The 19,398-nt window shown below is 29.4% G+C and overlaps 8 protein-coding genes across 8 annotated transcripts; 4 read left to right on the forward strand and 4 right to left on the reverse strand.

The window, feature by feature from the left end:
* Positions 1 to 3,917: 3,917 nt before the first annotated feature.
* Positions 3,918 to 5,132, forward strand: GO595_008271 (uncharacterized protein; the record flags this gene model as incomplete). The annotated part of the gene is made up of 1 exon (XM_067921827.1): positions 3,918 to 5,132. One exon carries the CDS (start codon positions 3,918 to 3,920, stop codon positions 5,130 to 5,132), a length of 1,215 nt encoding a protein of 404 aa, XP_067771511.1.
* A 592-nt stretch (positions 5,133 to 5,724) lies between these two features.
* On the reverse strand, positions 5,725 to 6,243 carry GO595_008272 (Actin-related protein 2/3 complex subunit 4; the record flags this gene model as incomplete). The annotated part of the gene is made up of 1 exon (XM_067921828.1): positions 5,725 to 6,243. The coding sequence occupies one exon, from the start codon at positions 6,241 to 6,243 to the stop codon at positions 5,725 to 5,727; it is 519 nt and encodes a 172-aa protein (XP_067771512.1).
* A 1,820-nt stretch (positions 6,244 to 8,063) lies between these two features.
* Positions 8,064 to 8,429, reverse strand: GO595_008273 (uncharacterized protein; the record flags this gene model as incomplete). The annotated part of the gene is made up of 1 exon (XM_067921829.1): positions 8,064 to 8,429. The coding sequence occupies one exon, from the start codon at positions 8,427 to 8,429 to the stop codon at positions 8,064 to 8,066; it is 366 nt and encodes a 121-aa protein (XP_067771513.1).
* A 4,459-nt stretch (positions 8,430 to 12,888) lies between these two features.
* Positions 12,889 to 13,476, forward strand: GO595_008274 (Myb-like DNA-binding domain containing protein; the record flags this gene model as incomplete). The annotated part of the gene is made up of 1 exon (XM_067921830.1): positions 12,889 to 13,476. One exon carries the CDS (start codon positions 12,889 to 12,891, stop codon positions 13,474 to 13,476), a length of 588 nt encoding a protein of 195 aa, XP_067771514.1.
* Positions 13,477 to 13,744: 268 nt separating this feature from the next.
* On the reverse strand, positions 13,745 to 14,593 carry GO595_008275 (CAMK family protein kinase; the record flags this gene model as incomplete). Its single annotated transcript, XM_067921831.1, has 1 exon — positions 13,745 to 14,593. One exon carries the CDS (start codon positions 14,591 to 14,593, stop codon positions 13,745 to 13,747), a length of 849 nt encoding a protein of 282 aa, XP_067771515.1.
* Positions 14,594 to 15,425: 832 nt separating this feature from the next.
* Positions 15,426 to 15,875, forward strand: GO595_008276 (60S ribosomal protein L27a; the record flags this gene model as incomplete). The annotated part of the gene is made up of 1 exon (XM_067921832.1): positions 15,426 to 15,875. One exon carries the CDS (start codon positions 15,426 to 15,428, stop codon positions 15,873 to 15,875), a length of 450 nt encoding a protein of 149 aa, XP_067771516.1.
* Positions 15,876 to 16,525: 650 nt separating this feature from the next.
* On the forward strand, positions 16,526 to 16,753 carry GO595_008277 (histone-lysine N-methyltransferase 2C-like; the record flags this gene model as incomplete). Its single annotated transcript, XM_067921833.1, has 1 exon — positions 16,526 to 16,753. The coding sequence occupies one exon, from the start codon at positions 16,526 to 16,528 to the stop codon at positions 16,751 to 16,753; it is 228 nt and encodes a 75-aa protein (XP_067771517.1).
* A 1,949-nt stretch (positions 16,754 to 18,702) lies between these two features.
* GO595_008278 (uncharacterized protein) lies at positions 18,703 to 19,182 on the reverse strand (the record flags this gene model as incomplete). Its single annotated transcript, XM_067921834.1, has 1 exon — positions 18,703 to 19,182. The coding sequence occupies one exon, from the start codon at positions 19,180 to 19,182 to the stop codon at positions 18,703 to 18,705; it is 480 nt and encodes a 159-aa protein (XP_067771518.1).
* Positions 19,183 to 19,398: the final 216 nt, after the last annotated feature.

Genomic DNA, 19,398 nt, shown 5'->3' on the forward strand with positions numbered 1-19,398 from the left:
GTTTGGATTGTACAAGGATGGATGATCATAAGAATCTCTATCAGTAAGTAATAAGTTCATTGAAAACTTTCTTCTTACTTTATATTTCAATCGTATCTGATTTGACTTCTTCGTATGTTGAAATAAGTTCACTATATTTTGAAATTCCATTTGTATCTTGTGCAACATTAAGGTTAATGTGCATTATTTTAGTTTTCCAAAAATTGTTAATCGAACTTTCCCTCTTCGTTTCATTAGTGGTTACAAAAGAAGAGTTTGTTAAAACTTAGGTCAATTGTAACAAGTAATAGAGCCAAACTTTTCATTGGGGGATCCATTTCACTTTAAACAAAGTTCACTTCGTGGTCAACCATTTCTGGAAAACTCGCTTCTTATAAATAAAATGTTGCTGAGAAACAAGATTTAACAAATTCGTTTTCAATAATGTTTTTGCTTCTTTTCTATGATTTATTTCCTAAAGATTTTACAACAGCAGTAATTCAAAGATTTACATTTTTTTTCAGTGTTTTTTATTTTCGGTGACACAGAAAATGAAATTCAGAACAGGCTTTTCAGTGATATTCAATTAACAAAGGACAACCAAAAAAATTTATGCATATGACAAAATGTTCTTCCAATACATCATCCATTCATTCCAAGTAATGTACAACAAAGAAAAGCATGATTTGTTTTACCTTTCATCCTTCAATTTATTCTGAAACATTTTTCAAATTTTCATATCTCCAAAATTTTCTGTTTTTAAGCTAAAGCACTGGTTTCTTTGGGAACGAATAATCTTTGTTTAGTGTTTTTTAATTCTAATAGTTAAAAAACTATTGATAAAAAATCTATATTTTTTTAAAGCTTATGATGGAAGAAAATGATATTATTCTATAAAAGCCATTGAAACGACATCATTTACATATAATATGTAGGTATTTTAGATGATAAATGCAAATTAATATAATTTGTAATTGTATCTTGTACATCTAATTAGAAGAATAATTATCCATTTATATATGTATTAAACTACTTTTGCAAGAAAACAAAGATTTGAAAGAATGAAAAGGATGAAGTTTTTGAATTTGATGATTTGTAAATTTTCCATAATATCTAAGAATTTATTTTCACTATAGCAAAATTATATAATATAATGTTAAATAACAAAATGATAATTTTTAAATAAGTGTAACATAACTTATATGGTCATTATATTGCATGAAATGATTTGCTACAAAAAAAATATATTTTGATGAACAAATTTATTCATTGTTTGGGCGAATATTGACTTTATTTCAATAAGGCTTTGAATTACTTCTAAAAATCAATAATCACCGTAAAAGATTAATATAATTTTCTTTGTAGATGGAAGTTTCCAGAGGTTTTTCTGTGGAAACCGCTAAAAAAGTCAAACCGATAAATAAAAATTTTCATTCAGCAGAATTCAATTGTCTGGAGGTTTGCTGTCAAAAACTGTTTATAAACAGCCCACAATTTTTGAATGTCCTTTGTAAATGTTTATAAACATTTCCGGTCATCAATGTTTCATAAATATTCATAATGGAAACAAATATAGAAGAAAGGCAATTTAATGTACGCTTTCTCCCCTACTTTTATGCACATTATTTGAATTTTATCTTTTTATTCATTTGTTTATTATCAACTTTTATTTTCACCAAATATTCAACAGTCCGAAATATTCAATCCAATAACATGACTGAACCTTTTACTGAAGAACCATTTTATTTTGTTCAGATGTCAGATACCCATTTTACACAAAAGAATCCTTCTAATGTTAATAATCTTCGAAATATATTCAAAAATATATCTAAAAAATTAGATCCATCAGTTGTAATCATTACTGGTGATATTACTGATGGAACTGATGATGGTTCTGAGATACAGAAATATGGGCCAAATCTACAAAATTGGATTTTATACAATATGACACGTTATCAATCAGGTCTCATTAAAGAAGGAAGAGTTTTACTTGAATATCCAGGTAACCATGATTATTTTAGTATTTCCGAAGATGATTCACCAAAGAACTATTACAAACAATTTGCACTTAATAGTGAATTACGAAATTCTGGAACAAATTATACAATTGAAACAAATGTTGGGAAAATTAATTTTATTTCATTCACAGGATTACATTTCCCTTATCCAACTGGACCTTTTGGTTCTATTCCAATATTGATGCAATCAGATGTTGATAAACTTCAAAATAGTTTTATGGATGATGCAACAAATATTATAATTTCTCATTTTCCAGTCAATTCTTTATGGCATCGATCTGCATCAAATGGAGAAAGTTTTAAATCGATAATTCGTAAATCAGATATTTATTTATCAGGACATACACATCCAAAAACATTTAAAACTTATCATGTCGGAGATACATTAACAATTGCTTCGACTTCAATTTGTTACAGAAAAACAGCCGGAATTATTACACTTGAAAAAGGTGCAATTGTTTATAATGAATTTAATCCATCTGATAAAAATATTATAGCTATTTCTTATCCTGTGCCATTAAAACAGGTTAGTAAGTATCAAGTATTTAATGAAAATCATTTTCCTGTTCGATTAATTGGATATTCTAAAAAAGAATTAAAATTAACTTTAATAATTGATGATAAAAAAATCGGCACAATACCAATGAAAAAGATAATTAAAGAAAATGTTCGTCTTTATTCATTGAATATAACACTAAGAGATGGAAAACATAAATTAGAAATTAAAGGCGATGCAACAAAAGAAATTGAATTTTTTGTTGGTAAAAAATCGCCATTTTTTGTGGAAATGATTCAAAATGTGAATACAAAAGATTTTACATTTTCATTAGCATTTGTATTTCTTGCAATTGCAATATTTAAGTTAATTCCATTTTGGATTCCATTTAAAGAAGCACTTGATGAATTCGAAGAATATATGTTTTATTGCGGAAGTAATACAATTCCAATATATAAACAAATTTTTCTTGGTCCATTTTATATATGGAATAGATTAAGGAAAGTTCCAATTTATGTTTATATATTTATCATAATTTTGGCTATAGCAATATTAGGCATACCTTATGCAGAAACTAAAATTGAAAATTATTTAGCTATAGTTTGGTTATGGGGTTACCAAGCTAATGGTGATATATATTTTGATGCACATTCTTATTTTATTATGATTTGTTATTATTTATTATGGGTGTTACCTGTTATTAATTTATGTGAAATTTATTTCGAATCAAATAATCATTGCTTGTTACAAAAAGTGGAATTTGGTATTAATAGTTTTGCTATGTTAATAGCTACAATTGCATGGGTCATAATTTGTATGTTTTATGGCGGCACGTTTTCACTATTTTCCTCTTTCTTTACTTATTTGCAGATTGTTACTTATCTGTTTTTGATAATAACATTTGCTATAAAATGGAATAGAGTAAAAGAACAAAGCATAAAAGAATTGAACGCTTAAAGATTTATTCTTTAAAAATATAATAAATACTATCATAAAAAAATCTTGTTTTTTATTAAAGTTTAACATATTGCATCATATTCTGGAAACAAAATATTGGCGAAAGATATTCTATGGAAAAAAAGTTATTAAAGAACCAATTGATTTTCTGTTGTTGTTTAAAAATTTTTAGAGTGTTTGAAGAATATTTTGTTCTCAGTTATTTTGATATCATTTTCTCGTAAAATTTAAAGTACTCCAAAGAATTCAATCCTATTCATTATAGAGAGCTATTTCTAGGAAAATTTAAGCTTTTGAAGGAATGTACATTCAATTTTTTTATTTTAATTGGCCTCAAAGCCGTTTACCGATATATAAACGGTTAATAACGATAAACGTGCGTCATTTCATGCCCGTTTATTTCCCCCACGACCTTTTTCATATCAAATGTCCCGACCAGATAGTCATTCAATATTGTTGGTCAATCGATGGACAAAGGAGCTTCCTCGCTCAGTTTTGGAAGCTTAAATGGTTCAGTTAAGCCCACTGAAGGAAATAACATTCCACAGATAAAAATGCCCAATGGCGCTTTTTCAGAATTAATTAAATCTATCGATGATAAAGAAGAAAATAAAACATCTAAACTTAACTTTAGCCCCACTCTTACAAAGCCAGCTGGTGATGAAAAGCAAGAGAAAGACAAAAATAATAGTACGACTGATTCATCTTTTAAGAAATACCAAAATTTATCTTTTAACAAAGCGGCTCCACAAGCCTCAACATTTAATTTTGGCAATCCGTCTGAAAGCAAAGAAGACTCAAAAGCTCCATCATCAAAATTGACCAATAATATTGACAAATTTTCTCCTGACTCCAAGAAAGATTCCAAGTTCGACTTTGCCTTCATTTCTAGACAGGACAGTCTTTCCAGTTTTAATTATCCCATCATTGATCTTCCTTCAGCCAAAACGACCTCCTCTGATAAACGTCCTGAGATTAAACTCGAACTACCTACTCAGCCGCCTACAAGTCATCCATTTACCATTACGCCTAATTCCAGTTTTGTCTTTCCAAGCAGCAGCTCGTTTTCATCTTTATGTGATACCTATGAATTTAACTTTGGCACTGGTGTCAATTTCATTGCTTCTACGCGCTCACCTTTTGGGGCCAATTGTTTTTCCTATACTCCCAAAGATGACGATGACATCGAAGATGATTTTGAAAATATGACCCCAGCGTTTGTTGAATCTAATGAAACAGGGGAAGAGAACGAGGAGAATCTTATTGAGTGTAACACGAAAGTATATCAATTTAAATTTACAATAGATACCGAACTCAAAGAAGGTGAAACAAAGCCTGAAGAAAACGAATTTCTAAAAGTCGAGCGCCATAATGATAAGGATTATGTGTGTAGGAAGAAATTCGTGGTGAAAGGCGAAGGGCCGCTGCACCTGAACAAGGGAAACGGTTACTATAGAATTGTTGTCAGGAGAAACAAAGTTGGAACAATCATTGTTAACTCGAGAGTCTTCGAAAGAATGAACCCTTCGCTAAAGGATAACAAGTTGAGGATATTGTTACAAAATATCGAGGACAAGGAAGAAGGCGTTTCGGTGTATTTGTTGAAGTTCGATGAATACGAAACAGCAGTAAAAGTGACAGAAGAAATCAAAAAAGCAATTCAAGAAATTAGTAAAAAGTGATATAATGGTGTGATAATATGCGCGCTTTAATATATAATTATGAATCGAAAATGTTTGAATGTCGAATTTGCAGTTGATATGAAACATTAAATTTATACTTTCTAGAGACCTATTAACAATAGATTAGTTATTTTCCTTTAAAATTATAATATTATAATATTTTGTAATTTATTCTTTTGATCTCATTTAGTAAGGTGTATTTTCTAAGTTTAAAAAGAAAAAGAAATGATTAAAACATATTTCAAATTATTCAAATGAATAGTTTTTGCATTAACATTAATATTTGAATACAGTTTCAACGGACATTTCGATGTTTTCTTCAGTAAAACTGAATATAGTTTTCTCAAGCTCAAATTCCTGATTAGGAATTTCAAGCAGGTTGATGAATTATTCAAATTTTCATCTCATGTGTTTATGTTTGTAATGACATCATTAGAAATGTGCTTTTATAAAGTGCAAAACCACAAAAAAAGCCACGCGCAATGAACTTCAGAAAATTGAGAACTCCTTAACGTAAGTTCAAATGGAGTAATTCGTAAATATATTTATCTAAGTTTGTAAAATAAAACAACAAAAAAAAATCCAATGTCGTTTAGACCAAAATCTTGAGAAATTCTTCAGCACACTTACGTGCTCTCTTGTTGAGTGTAACTTTCATGTCAGATATTTCCTTGTCAACGTCCTGAAGGAATGTAATGATAAAGTCGATTAACTTCGCCAAAATCATTTGCTCTGTATGAATGTTAGTAATTAAAAAGGAGATATCATATCCTTCAATTGGCTTACGACGGAGAATACGGAATTGATCAGCACGTTGACAAAGGAATCTCATGAACATCTTTGTTAAAAGTGTATCTACATCATCAAGTTGCTTTATTTTGACTGAAACCCTTACGCTATTGATTGATGTTTCAATATATACACATTCAATTTCAGATCTAGAAATCATTATTGGATGTCCAATAACTTCTCGAGATGTTTTTGTTTGTGTTTCGATTTCAGGCTTGTTGTGACGTTCTACATCTTGTGATGCAAAGTTTCGGAGACAAAGAGCTGATTGAAGAGAACGGCGAATAGCGTTTAAATAGGGCTGAAGGGGGCTTTGTGCCATTGTGGACAATCGAACAATGCAAAACAGACCTTCTCAAATTATTTGAGCACTTTACTGAAAATGACATCGAGTTAACGGGTTTGATTTTTGTCCTTCTATTTTTTTGTAAAGTTTATAATTTAAGAGGCCGTTATGTATACTGTAACTTCAGTAATCAAAGAGAATTGCAAATGTTTTTGCTATTTGTTTCTCTTGGATTATCATTTCAAAACATAACCATAAAATCATTAATTTATCAAGGAAATTCAATGTCTCCTTTATTCACTCCAATTCACAATCAAAAATTATCGATATCTTTTTCATATTTTTTCAAAATGCAATCTCACTTTTTGTTTTCTTCTAATATAAGATCTATGTCAATTTTATCATCTTCTTTTTCATATTTTTTAAAATCTCCAATTAAAATTGAATCTTTAAGCTATACCTTTTTTAATGAAACATTTACTGAATCAACAATTTTTTCCAATGCTAGCCATATATTCTCCATAAAGAGTTGTACTTTTATCAATATTTCAAAATACGCAATACAATCATCTGTTCCAATTCAAATCATATCAACTCTTTTTGAATCGTGCTATGGCTGCATTAACCATGTGAATGACAACATAACAATTGATTCAAGCAAATTCTATAATTGTATTAATTCCTCATTAATTCAAGTTCAATCGCGTGATACAGTATCAATGACCAACACCAATTTCACGGAAAACAGCTGTTCAGGTATTTCACTAACGTCTCAAGATTTAATTTTTAGATATTGCGAAATCTTTCAAAACAATTTCACCGATTATATGCTTCGCCTTAGCTATTGCACAACGTTTATTTCTTATTCCATGTTTCATTCCGAGAGTAATTTTTCCCAATATGCTATTTCGATTGGAAGTCAATCGATTGCGTCATTTAATGTTTCGATTTTTCATCTTCCAATAAATGTATACTCTGTTTTTGTTGAGTCTGGTTCTGCCGTTTTAAATTATTGTTGTTTTGACAAAAACGAAACAGAAGAAATTGATGGAAATAACGTTGTGTGCGTAAACTGCAGTTTTGGTCAAAAATGCGAAAACACTTTCTCTATTTGGTGGCTCGAACCTGAAGAAGATAGATCGAAAAGAGTAATAACAGAATTTGTTTACTTGATTTTGTTGGCGTTGGGAGCAGTGGTGCTTCTGATTGCGGTAATTGTGGCTGTGAAAAAGAATAAGGTTGAAAGAAATAGCAATTTCGAACAGTTGGTTGACTTTCAAACAGAATGAATAAATTTTTGTATTAAACTAATGTAAAATTATTATTTTTTTTTTAATCGAAAAAATGTTAACTTGAATTTTGTTGTGGTATTTATGATTTTTTCCCCCTTTTAAATTCCAAAAATCAAAGTTAATAATTAATTTAATGTTCATTCCTATATGTCCCATACCAAACTTTTGATTTATATTAATTTGTATTCATGTTTTGACTTTATTAATTTTTCTTTTACGGCTTGCTTAATTTTAATTTTTTTTTTAAGAATGGAGGTAAAAAATTATATTGATTATTTATAAAATTAAATCAAATAGCATATGTTCAAATCTTAATTAAATATTTTGTTCATAAAATCAAATGAGAATTCTCAAGTCCAAAAGTACTTTAGCAATTTTTATAGGTAAAAAAAATTTAAAATAATTATTCAATTTTGCAATCCTTTATTAAGACATATTTTGAACAAATGCCCTTTAGATCCAACAATTTTCAAACAAATCTCCAAGTTCTTATTCAAACGTTTAACAATAAATTCACATTAATTTATAAAAACAAAACCTTTACATTATTCACAGTTCTATTTATTAACAATACAAAGGTTCGAACTTCGCTTGGCTGATTATTCCACCAAAGAACCAACCAGCGCAAGCCATTGATGCAACTATACACACTCTCAATATGGTAAGCACCATTTTTGTTGTTACAGCGTCACATATTTGGTCAATTGTTTCGCATGCGCCGCGTATTCTATCAACAACAAGACTTCTACTAACATCCAATCCATCATAATTAAAACTTTCAAGTTCATTTTGTCCATTATCTTCATCAGATCCAATTTTTTTCAAACCAGATATATCTAATATTTGTGAAATTGATGCAATATATGTATAATCAAGGTTAATAACTTTATCTTCTTCTTTATTCTCTTTGTCTTCTTCAAGAGGACTCATTGGTAGGTCTAATGCTTCTGTTCGACAACATAAAAGACAAAATAACGATACAATCGGAATAAGAACGATTAAAACCGAAAAAGGTATTGAAACTTCGTTCGGAAGTTTAATGTCAAAATACATAAGAATAGGTAAAAGTGCCAAAAGAGAATTTGAAATTGAGAGAATTATATTCAATAAATTATTACAAAAAGTTGAAAACGGTCGCAAAGTTATGTACAAAATTGTACACAAAAAATGAACGATAAAGATTCCAAATGCTAAGGGACGATAGACTTGGTTAGTGATAAATGTTAGAAGCAAAATGACAAGCTTAAAAACTGGAATGAAAATACCCCATCCAATCCTGTTATATTTGTACGCATAAAAAAGAAAGAAACCAGGGCTTGACATTAATGTTGTGATGCGATTCCATTTTTCATCAAGAGTTTTACCAAACATAGGAATACACCACGCAATTTTCTTGTTGACTATAATCATATAACACCACAAAAGTGGTTCTCCAATGACAAAGAATATAAATACAAAGAATATCATCGGACTAAAAACTTTAACTATACCAAAAGAAAAGTCTATTTGGTTGGATGTAATTAATCTAAGAGACGTCATTCCATTACATTGATTTGCACATTCGCCAATTGTGTAAATTTGTGAACATAATGTACAAGTTCCATTAGCATTCACTAAATGTCCCATAACATTGTTTGTGATATTAGTAAATGATAAATATTGCCCTTTATCACATCCAATTTTTTTGAGTTGGAAGATATCTAAAAAAGCCGTACAAATTGGAATGTATAAAAGATCTAAAAGAAGTAAAATAGCCTTAAGACCATATCTTCGAATAAATTTTCTTACAGATACAAATGCCTCAGATAAGCATTTAAAGGAAATCATAATTAAAATGAATGTGAGTATAACAAAAACGATAGCCGAGATGACCATAATGAAAATGGAATAAAATGGATCGAGATTTGTTGATGGTGAAATTATCCCATATCCAAATAGAAAAAGTGCCACAAAACCTAAAATTAAAATGATGAGAAAAATTGACTTTCCAGCACTTGGAGTGACGGGTTCAATGACAGCATCAGATGAATATTTATGAAGAATGGTATCTATCTTTTCATTGGTTAAGTCACTTTTAACTCCTGGGATAACACCTTGCATATAAAAATCAACAATTTGATAAATAATGTTGGTAAGGGATTCCGTCTTTTTAAAACAAAGACAGTGTGAATGAATAGTATATACAAAAATGGAAATAATGAGATATAAAATAGAAACTATAAAAATAATTAGATTGTATAACTCAAAGGTCCAGCCTGAAAAATAAAAACTGCCTATGGATAAGAACAAACAAAAAACAGCAGAAATGTTGAGAACTTGTAAAATATTTTTGATAAAAGATCCAGATATCCATGTAAATAATACATAAAGAATGGTTGGAATTCCAACAGAAAAAGCTATTACTCGAATACGATAATCAAAATCTGGGATTTGAGGAATATACGCCCAAAGCTCATTGAAAAAATTAATAAGAAAATTAGCAAATGTTTGAAGTTGAGGTGGCAAATCATTTGCTTTCAAACTTAGTGTCATAGAAACACTTTGGAAATATCTTATTAAAGAAGAAAATGTATTGGAATCAAAAAAAATTCCCATTCCAAGATTTGAAAGTTACTTCGAACTTCTTCTTTGTAAAATGGAAATGTTTTGATATCTCTCAATTTTTATGAAGTTTACATTTTTCTTTTGGAATCATAAAAACGTTTTTTCCCTCTTTAATGATAGTCCAAAAAGTGTTTTTGCACAAAATTGACAGGAGAGTTCAAAAACATGAAATTTTAAAATTGTAAACTTCATAAAAACATGAAAGAGATGTGATGTGAAAACATAAGTTTTTATGAATTGGACGAATTAATGTATAACAAAGATTTCTTTTGGTTGGCATTAAAAACCCCTATGTTTCGGACCAGGTAAATGCTTTACAATTTATAAAACAAATATATCTTTATTTCGACAGTAGAAAGATCGATGATACATCAAAAATTGTTTTAGTTTTTGCGTACATTTTCTTTTTTCTAAAAAGAAATACATTCAGTCAAAGTAATACACACTCTAAGTCTAATACATATGATGAATTATTTCAAAATGATATAACGAAAACTTTTTCATATTTATTAACAATCACATTGTCAATTACACATTTGTTTACTTATTATGAAACACAAACAAAAACGATTACATTAATTACATTTAATTCATCTTGTATTTACATCAAAACAGAATTTATTTATTATGATTACACAGTTATTATTTATTAAACTTATTACAATTATTATTCGAATTTCTTTACATTTATTTATAATAATGAAATTCAAACAAATGACAACAAAACAACAAATATCATAATAATCGTTTGTGTTATTGTTGCTGTTATTATTATAATTTCATTACTTATTATATTATTGATACGAATTAAAAATAAAAAAGAATAAAATGAAATTTCAGAACAACAAAATGATGATAACCAAACCACTAACACATTCAAAACAGGAGTATCAATCTCAAACATTTAAGAAGATCCTTTTGCAGATGACTTCAAAGAAGAGAAATTCATTGAGCAAATGTAATTAAGATTAATTTATCTTAAGATAAATAAATAATAAAATATACTATGTTCTAAATGTGAATCATTTTTAGTATGGTCGGTTCAAAGTCACTTCGTTATTTTCCAACATTAATTTTTGTAATAATTGTACATCAAAGTGAAATTTGTTAATTATTGTTTATTAATGGAGAAATTTCACCAGAAACAAAAAAATGATGCATTTGTTAACATAAATGCGACAACAGTTATGACATTAGAAACATATCAAAGGGAAACATATGGAAATATGAATGTTACTAAGAGAACAACACTTGACGAATGCCTCCAACACTCACATTCACTAATTCAAATACATTTACAAAATCAAATTCACTAATTGCATCAGTTATTTATTCTTCGGATGTAACTTTAACTTTAACACATTCGTTCACTTTAACTTACTCATTATCAATTACACATTCGATTACATTTTATAGTAAATATATAAATACAATTTCATTGTTAACATTTGAATCCACTTATAGTTATATATCGACAAATGTCATTTATTACGATTACAGTGTTATATAATGCAACAAATCTGAATTGTGATATATGTTAATGAAGAGCATTGACTAAATAAGGAGTTACTAATTTCGTTGATTTTGTTTGTTTCAAAGAAAAACATGAAGAAAATGCGAATTGCCCAATTGACGTAACTGAATTTGGAATTATTATACTTTTTAAATTTGTACACCAAGAGAATACATTTTCTTCAATAGTAATTACTGAATCAGGAATTGTTATATTTACCAAACTTGGACAAGAATGAAAAGCAGACTTTTCGTTTATTGTTATTGGATTTGAACTGGTAATATTGTTTAATGCTGAACAACCACGAAACATAAATCTTCAAATTGAAGTTAATGAATTTGGTATTATAATATCATTCAATAAAATGAAAGAATCATTGGTCCTGTGCCAATTGCAACAAGTTTTTCGCTGAATTTAACTGTTCTTAAATTTTGACAATACTTTTTCATTGCCAATTGATGTTACAATATTAGGAATTATAATTTCTTTTAATTTATGACAAGATTTAAATGCGCTTGCGCCAATTTCTTTGATATTTTCAGAAAATATAACTGGCTTCAATAAGTTTTCACCTTTTATATCATCAAATCAACAACATTCAAAATCTAGATTTGATAATTAAAATAAACTTGAGATTGAACACTGTGGTGAATAAAATAAAGTTCACTCATTATAACTACAAATTTTTGTTTCTTATGGGACTAAAAAGCTGAAAAAATCAATTTTCAAAAATAGATCAGGTATAAATGTATAATTATAATGTATTGATAATTGATCTTTAATATGACTAAAGATCTTCAAATGAAATATGATTTAAAACATGATCAATGTTTTAACAAAACTATCCATCAAACAAATCTAGCGCAATTGTAAAATCTTGTGGATAGCATTTCAATATGCGCTAATTGAACCCTGATTTGTTGGTCCGGTCATTCCCTTAACGTCCTGTTGAGATTTTCAATGCTTCATGCAAAAGTGTTTTTGTCATATGACACCAAATTCTGAGATAAAGTATTTGATTCCGTAGTCAACTTGACAACGGTTGTGTGATGAAGTGAAGTGTCTTAAAAACACCGCAACGCACATTCAGAACCCGCAAATCGGTTGTTAGTCAGCAATTGATAACATAACCGCAATTCTCCAATCGTTTTGAATGGGACTTCGATTTTTCAATGTCAACAAACAAATCACCCACAGGAGAAAAGTCGGCTCGATTGAAAATTTTCAATGAATTATCGAAATTTTTGACAGCCAACAAAAAAATTCCCTTTTATGAGAACAGGAAGAACTTTAAGGTGCGACAGCTCTAAAAGTAACTGTCAAGAGCCAAAGGAAACAACATGTAGTGGCAAAAGGTTTCAGTTTACCCAGGAAGAAGATTCTCTCCTCATCAGCCTTGTCGAAAAATATGGAAATTCAGATTGGGCTTTGATTGCATCAATGATGAAGAACCGTAATAGCCGACAATGTCGAGAACGTTGGGCTAACTATTTAAATCCCGAAATAAAAACTGGTAAATGGACACCTGAAGAAGACCAGCTTCTTCTCGAAAAGTATAATGAAATTGGTCCAAAGTGGGTCAAAATTACCAAATTTATGAATGGGAGATCAGAGATTATGGTTAAGAATCGTTATCAAGTTATTCAAAGACGTCTCTATAAGGAAAAAAATCCAAACGCTCCAAAAAGATTTTCCAAAAAAGGTGACAAAGATGATAATATATCAAATCGTTTATCAAATTATTTTTTATCTGATACAAGAGATGAAAAAGAGATCGAACTTGAAAACCAAATAGACGTATTTCTTGACGCTTTTAATGAATTTTCTATTAATATTGAAGCCATATCAAACATGATATAATATGATAAAGCTTTCCTGCGATGAACTTTTCTTTCTTTTTTTTTGGGAACAAAAGCATGTTGTGCTACTTATGGAAATCTTGTACACATCCCAGAAACAATATGAATTTCCATTTGATTTAGCACAACTTTTTAACACATTAACCAAAAAGTGAAAAAATCGGTTTTTTGATAACTTTTTGAATAAGACAAAGTTAACATTTTTTACAACATGATTTACAAACATTTCATGATTAACCATCAATGAGTGGTGTTTTCTGATTAAACCATCAATGAGAAGCTTTTGAAACCAAAGGAAAGTTTGCCCTTGGAAGTGAGTTTGGAATGGGATGTCTCAATGCTCTGATGCCCTTCATGAAGTTTTTGTTATTTGCAATTTTGGGAGTCGGCCTTGGCTTTGGTGTTGCAATTGTTTTCGGCTTGAGTGGTGATAACTTTGTTGTTAAATCTGTTTTCTGTTTATAAATTGGTGGCAATTTCTTTGTATCGTTCAGTAAACGGGCTGTTTTTGCAAATTTTGTTTGTTTGAAAGAAGAGCTCCGTATTAGAGAAGGATCGACCTTAATGTCGTTATCGTCCTTAGGATTATCTCTGTCAAACAACATATCAACCTTTTTCAGCGAAACTAATTTCAAAGAAATTTTTTCATATGACAAATTACCTGTTTGAACTATAAAAGGATGGTTCATAGCTTCCTCCAGAGTGATTCTTTTATCAACGTCAACTGTTAATAGGCTTTTTAGAAGCGATTGACATTCTTCACTTAGAAAAGTTGGGACTTTATAATCTCCAGACTTAACCTGCGCAAACAATTCATTGTGATTGCGCTTAGTCCAAGGTAAAGAACCTGTTAACATTGCATATAAAATAACACCGCAGCTCCAAATATCGCTTTTCATTCCATCATATGAATTCCCACTAAGACACTCAGGTGAAGCATAACATGGAGATCCACATGGAGTATCCATAAGACCATTTTTCCCAACATATTTGGACAACCCAAAATCGCTTAATTTTAACATGTTCCAGGAATCAAGAAGAATGTTTTCTGGTTTGAGGTCTCTGTGAGCGATTCCAAGTGAATGTAAATATCGTAAAAAGTCGAAAATTTGATACATGAAATTTGCTGACTCCTTTTCGCTTAGCCTTTGATTATCAACTATATACTGAAAAAGCTCTCCATTAGGACAGAATTCCATAAAAATATAAAAATATGAATCATCTTTCAATAAATCAACAATTTGAACAATTCCTGGATGGTGAAGCTGTTGACAAATTCTAACTTCCATTTCAATACGCTGCTCTGCTTCTTGATTTAAACTAGATTTTGATACAATTTTGCATGCATAATATTGTTTTGTTTCTTCGTGAAAAGCCAGTTTAACGACCGAAAACGAACCTTCTCCGACAGTGCCACGAAATTGATATCCATTAAAATGTTTTGGTATTGTAATTTCTTTTTTCATTGTTTTCTGCGTTGTCACTTTTCCTAAATTTACCGAAGAAATTTTGCAAAAATCAACTCATTCTAAACTAAAAGTTTTATATCTCCATGATATTTTATGCAGCTACCAACCTCTTAACATAAGTCTTATGTCATTTAACGCAATATCAATATTTAATTAAATATGAACATACAAATAAAAAAAGGAAAATATTACTATAAAAAGTGATTATAATCACATACATATCGTATTAACTAATTCATTTATATTTATCCTCTTGTGAGTAAAAAAATAATTAAAAATTAATCAAATTAATAACCAATAATTAAGGTATTGAAAATTATTTCCGAATCTTATCTTAATTGCATGGAGTATGTTAAATTTATTTTATTGATGACTCATATAAGTAGCACTTAAAATCATGAATCCAAAAAAACGAAAGAAATTAAAAAAAACGTTTATTTTCGAAACCGCCCAAAAGGGGGTTTGGTCGACCTTTTGGAGGATGCCAACTCGCTTTAAGAAGTCAAGAAAACTTCGTGGTCAAGAGTCAATGGGTTACGGTCGTGTCGGAAAGCACAGGAAGTCACCAGGAGGTTGCGGTAATGCCGGTGGTCAACATCATCAAAGAACTTGGTTCGATCGCTACCACCCAGGTTACTTCGGTAAAGTTGGTATGCGTAGACTTCACGTTTTCAAATGCCGTGAATGGGAACCAATCATCAATATTGACAAACTTTGGACATTAGTTCCAGAAGAAGTTCGCAATCAAGCCGCTCTTAAGAAGGAAGGTGATGCAGTTCCAGTAATTGATTGTGTTGCCAATGGATTCTTCAAAGTTGTTGGACGTGGCGAACTCCCACAAATTCCATTAATTGTTCGTGCAAAGGATTTCTCACAATCTGCTGAAAGGAAGATCAAAGCTGCTGGTGGTGCTTGCGAAAAGGTCAAATAAATAAACAATTTTATCCAAACATGTTTATTATTTCACCCAAAACGAACGTTTGAATTCAAAAAGTTCTTTTGAAGAATACGATAGAACTTTGTGTGTGACAATTTTTGTTATCTCATTGAATTTCAGAAAAATTAGTTGAATGAAAACTCTCCAGTATTAACTTATAACTAAAATAAATATATTTATGTTATCATTTTTGTTTGATGTTTTTGCATATTTAATAATGAATTAATTTAGCTTTTGTTTAGTGATTGATTTATCTATAATTATTCGAGCATAATATGCTCAGCTTATTATTATGGAAAACCTTGGATACTTATTCTATTTTCAAGTGGTTATTTGTAAGAGTTGATCTAACATCGGAGAAATTTTGCACAAGAACAATTTCTAACCAAGTTAGAAGTCAAACAAAAGTATAAATTATCCATGATGACAACTAAAACTATTTTTATTTTTACAAAAATGTTTTTTTTCCTAAGCAACGGCTTTTTTCTTCTTTTTGAATAATTGAAGAATGATTTCTTTTGATGATTTGTATTTTTTTCAATTCTTGAAAACAAAACTTTTGGCATAAATTTCTCACTCAATATTTGAAATGCATTCTTACCAATTTTTACACAAAATATTTGTTTCAAAAAAACACATCACAAATGTCTGTTTGTCCAGGGTGTGCATCAAAGTGTGCAGTATGTGGTGCTTCAGGCGCTACACATAATGGCGTAAAAGCATGTAGAAATTGTTACAAAGCAAAGAACCTTGGTATGAAATGCCCGGTTTGTGGAAAGTCAAGAGGAAACTCGACAATGGGAAGACTTTGCAGTCGTTGCTCTAGTAAGCGCAGGGCTAACCACTGTGATTTTTGTGGTGGTAAAATCTGACGTACAAAGTAAATAATAATCCAGATTAATATAACTATTTATATATTGATTTTGTCTTGCTATACAGCACAATCATTAAATTTTGTTTTTTAGTTTTTTAAATAATGTGTTATTCATCATTGATTTCTTTCTTATCATTTTCGTTTTCAAAATCTGTTTTAAAAAATGATTGAATCAATCGTTTAATACTATTCTGAAATTGTAAGTTATTATTTTTTCATCCATTTTGATAACATTCAATGGATTTAATCCATTTTTGCTACATAGAATTCCATTGTTATTTTAATTACTAAAATTTAAATTATTTGTAACAATAGTTATTAATGCATTTGGTAAAGTAACATTCGTTAACATCATTTTGCAAAATGTAATTATGCATAATTTTAAGTAAACATGGGTAGTTGACTAAAAACTGTTTCGAGATAATAACAATATTTAAATATCGTTTCAATATTTTCTGGAAGTGAATCACACATAATAACGTATGTAATTTTGAAAAAATGCACTTGTACAGCTAAAATTTCAAAAGCTCCTTCACCAGTTATAATATACTCGGCTTTAGTTGAACATTGTTGATGCATCATTAAATTTGTTTGCATCAGTTATAGTTATTTTTATTGTTGATCATCAAAAGATACCAAAAATTTTTATTTCCTTTATAGAAAACAGAATTTTTTAAAGAAAGAAAAAAATTTGAAATAATACTCGAAACACAAATATTTTATTCAAGAAAATAAACGGCTGCTAACCAGCCATAATTTCAAAAGAAAGTACAGAAAGCGGTGCACTTGCATTGTGCTTCGCTGATACACTTTCGCACAAAACGCTTTAGTGTGTAGAACCTTCACTAAAGCAATATGATTTTTTTTTCATGAAATATATATTTCATTTCCTTTGTATACAGAATATTATCTAGTGATTCTTTTGCTAACATTTAATGAATCTCATATTTTTTTTGGTAATTGCATGTACCAACAATATAAATATGGAGATCGATCTACATGTCAAATTTGAGCGACAGTAAACCCATATGGGGTGATGTGATTTGCCTTGTCAACAAATCTTTATTTATAGCTTGTAAACATGAATTTTTTGAAGCAATTTGGGGAAAATGTTTGATTTTTTTGAGAAAAAATCCATTTTTTCATGTAAACTTTTAAAATTCATTTTTTTTTTTTTTTTGAAATTTTTGAATTTATTTGATATGTGTACTTAAAAAAATATGATTTTGCTCCTTTATTTCAAAGTGTTTCTATCTCACTCAGTATCAAAATCTTGTATAATATGTTTTATTTAATGGCTAGATTAACACAATGCCTAAAAGGGAATTTCTTTCGTAGAGTTATTGCTCTTATTTCAGCAACATTACATTATTTCTTTCACAAGCACAAAACCACTATCAGATATAAATCCTTTAGCATTTACCAATATACTGCAAACTATGCTATGGCATCATATTTATACCAAAATACAATATTTGGTCCCCTGTCTAAAAAATTATGGTTAACACTTACATTACTAAATCAAATACATTTACTAATTAATTTTAAATGTTCTTATTCATATTTATTAACTTTAACCAATTTGAGCTTTTTTCGATTGTAGTATCTATGTACTAAAGGAGTGATTTTTGATGTTGGAAAGATGGTAACGATTTCATATATTGCGGATTACAGAAAATTGAAATCAATATCGATATCACTGCCAAGAATTACTAGCTGCTATTTAGTGATGCTTTCATCGAGTTGAAGCTATTAAAGATGTAATTGAGGTTAACCTGCGATTTTAGTTATTTTTTAATAGGCTCATCAATTTTTTATCTTTACAAATATTCTATTGGAGATTTATATTAACTTTAAAACATTGAGCTCAATATCTTGCTATTACCAAATTTATTGGAAATAGAAGTTCGAGATATGGAAGCAGAGTATTTCTTATTATAATAAAAATCATCCGACTTTGAGTGAAGCAAACTCTTGTCTCAGTTCGGTTAGTTTTTGCATTGTATTACGATAATTTTCTTTTTCAATTTGGATTTCTTTCTTAAGTTTTCTGCTAATTTCCAAAAGCTTTTTTGCTTTTGCAAAATGTTTACCTACCTCAGCATTGGATGAATCCCTTAGTTCTTCTATACTTGGTTGAGGCTCCTTATTTTTAAGCATTTTTAATCGCTTTTCAAGTTCTTCTTCAATGATTTTTATTGATTCTTCTTCATGTTCTCTTGCAAGACGAAGTTCCTTTGATCTATGAAGAAGTTGCGTTTCGAACTCTGTTTTAATTCGAGATAACTCCGTTTTATATCGTTCATCGGCTTCGACTTTTGCACGACTAAGTTCAAGTAAACGCTGCGCTTCAAATGCGTGATTAATTCTGCTTTCAAGTTGAGATTCTTTTTCTTTTTTGATACGTTCGAGCTGTTCCGATACCATTTGTTCCCTTTGTTTTTGTTGTGTTAATATTCGTTGCAATCGAATATTTTGATCTATCAAAGATAGTCTTTCTTCAACTGATTGTGATTCAGTTTGAAGTGCAATACTTTTTAAATTGTTTGGTCGACGCTTTCTTTTAATAAGTGTTTCTAAAATATTATCTTCAATTTTTTCTAGATGTATTTGACGAAGGATATCAGAATGTGGAATTTTATG

The sequence above is a fragment of the Histomonas meleagridis genome (assembly GCF_020186115.1).
Source record: "Histomonas meleagridis strain 2922-C6/04-10x chromosome Unknown contig_64, whole genome shotgun sequence".
Classification (NCBI taxonomy): domain Eukaryota; phylum Parabasalia; order Tritrichomonadida; family Dientamoebidae; genus Histomonas; species Histomonas meleagridis.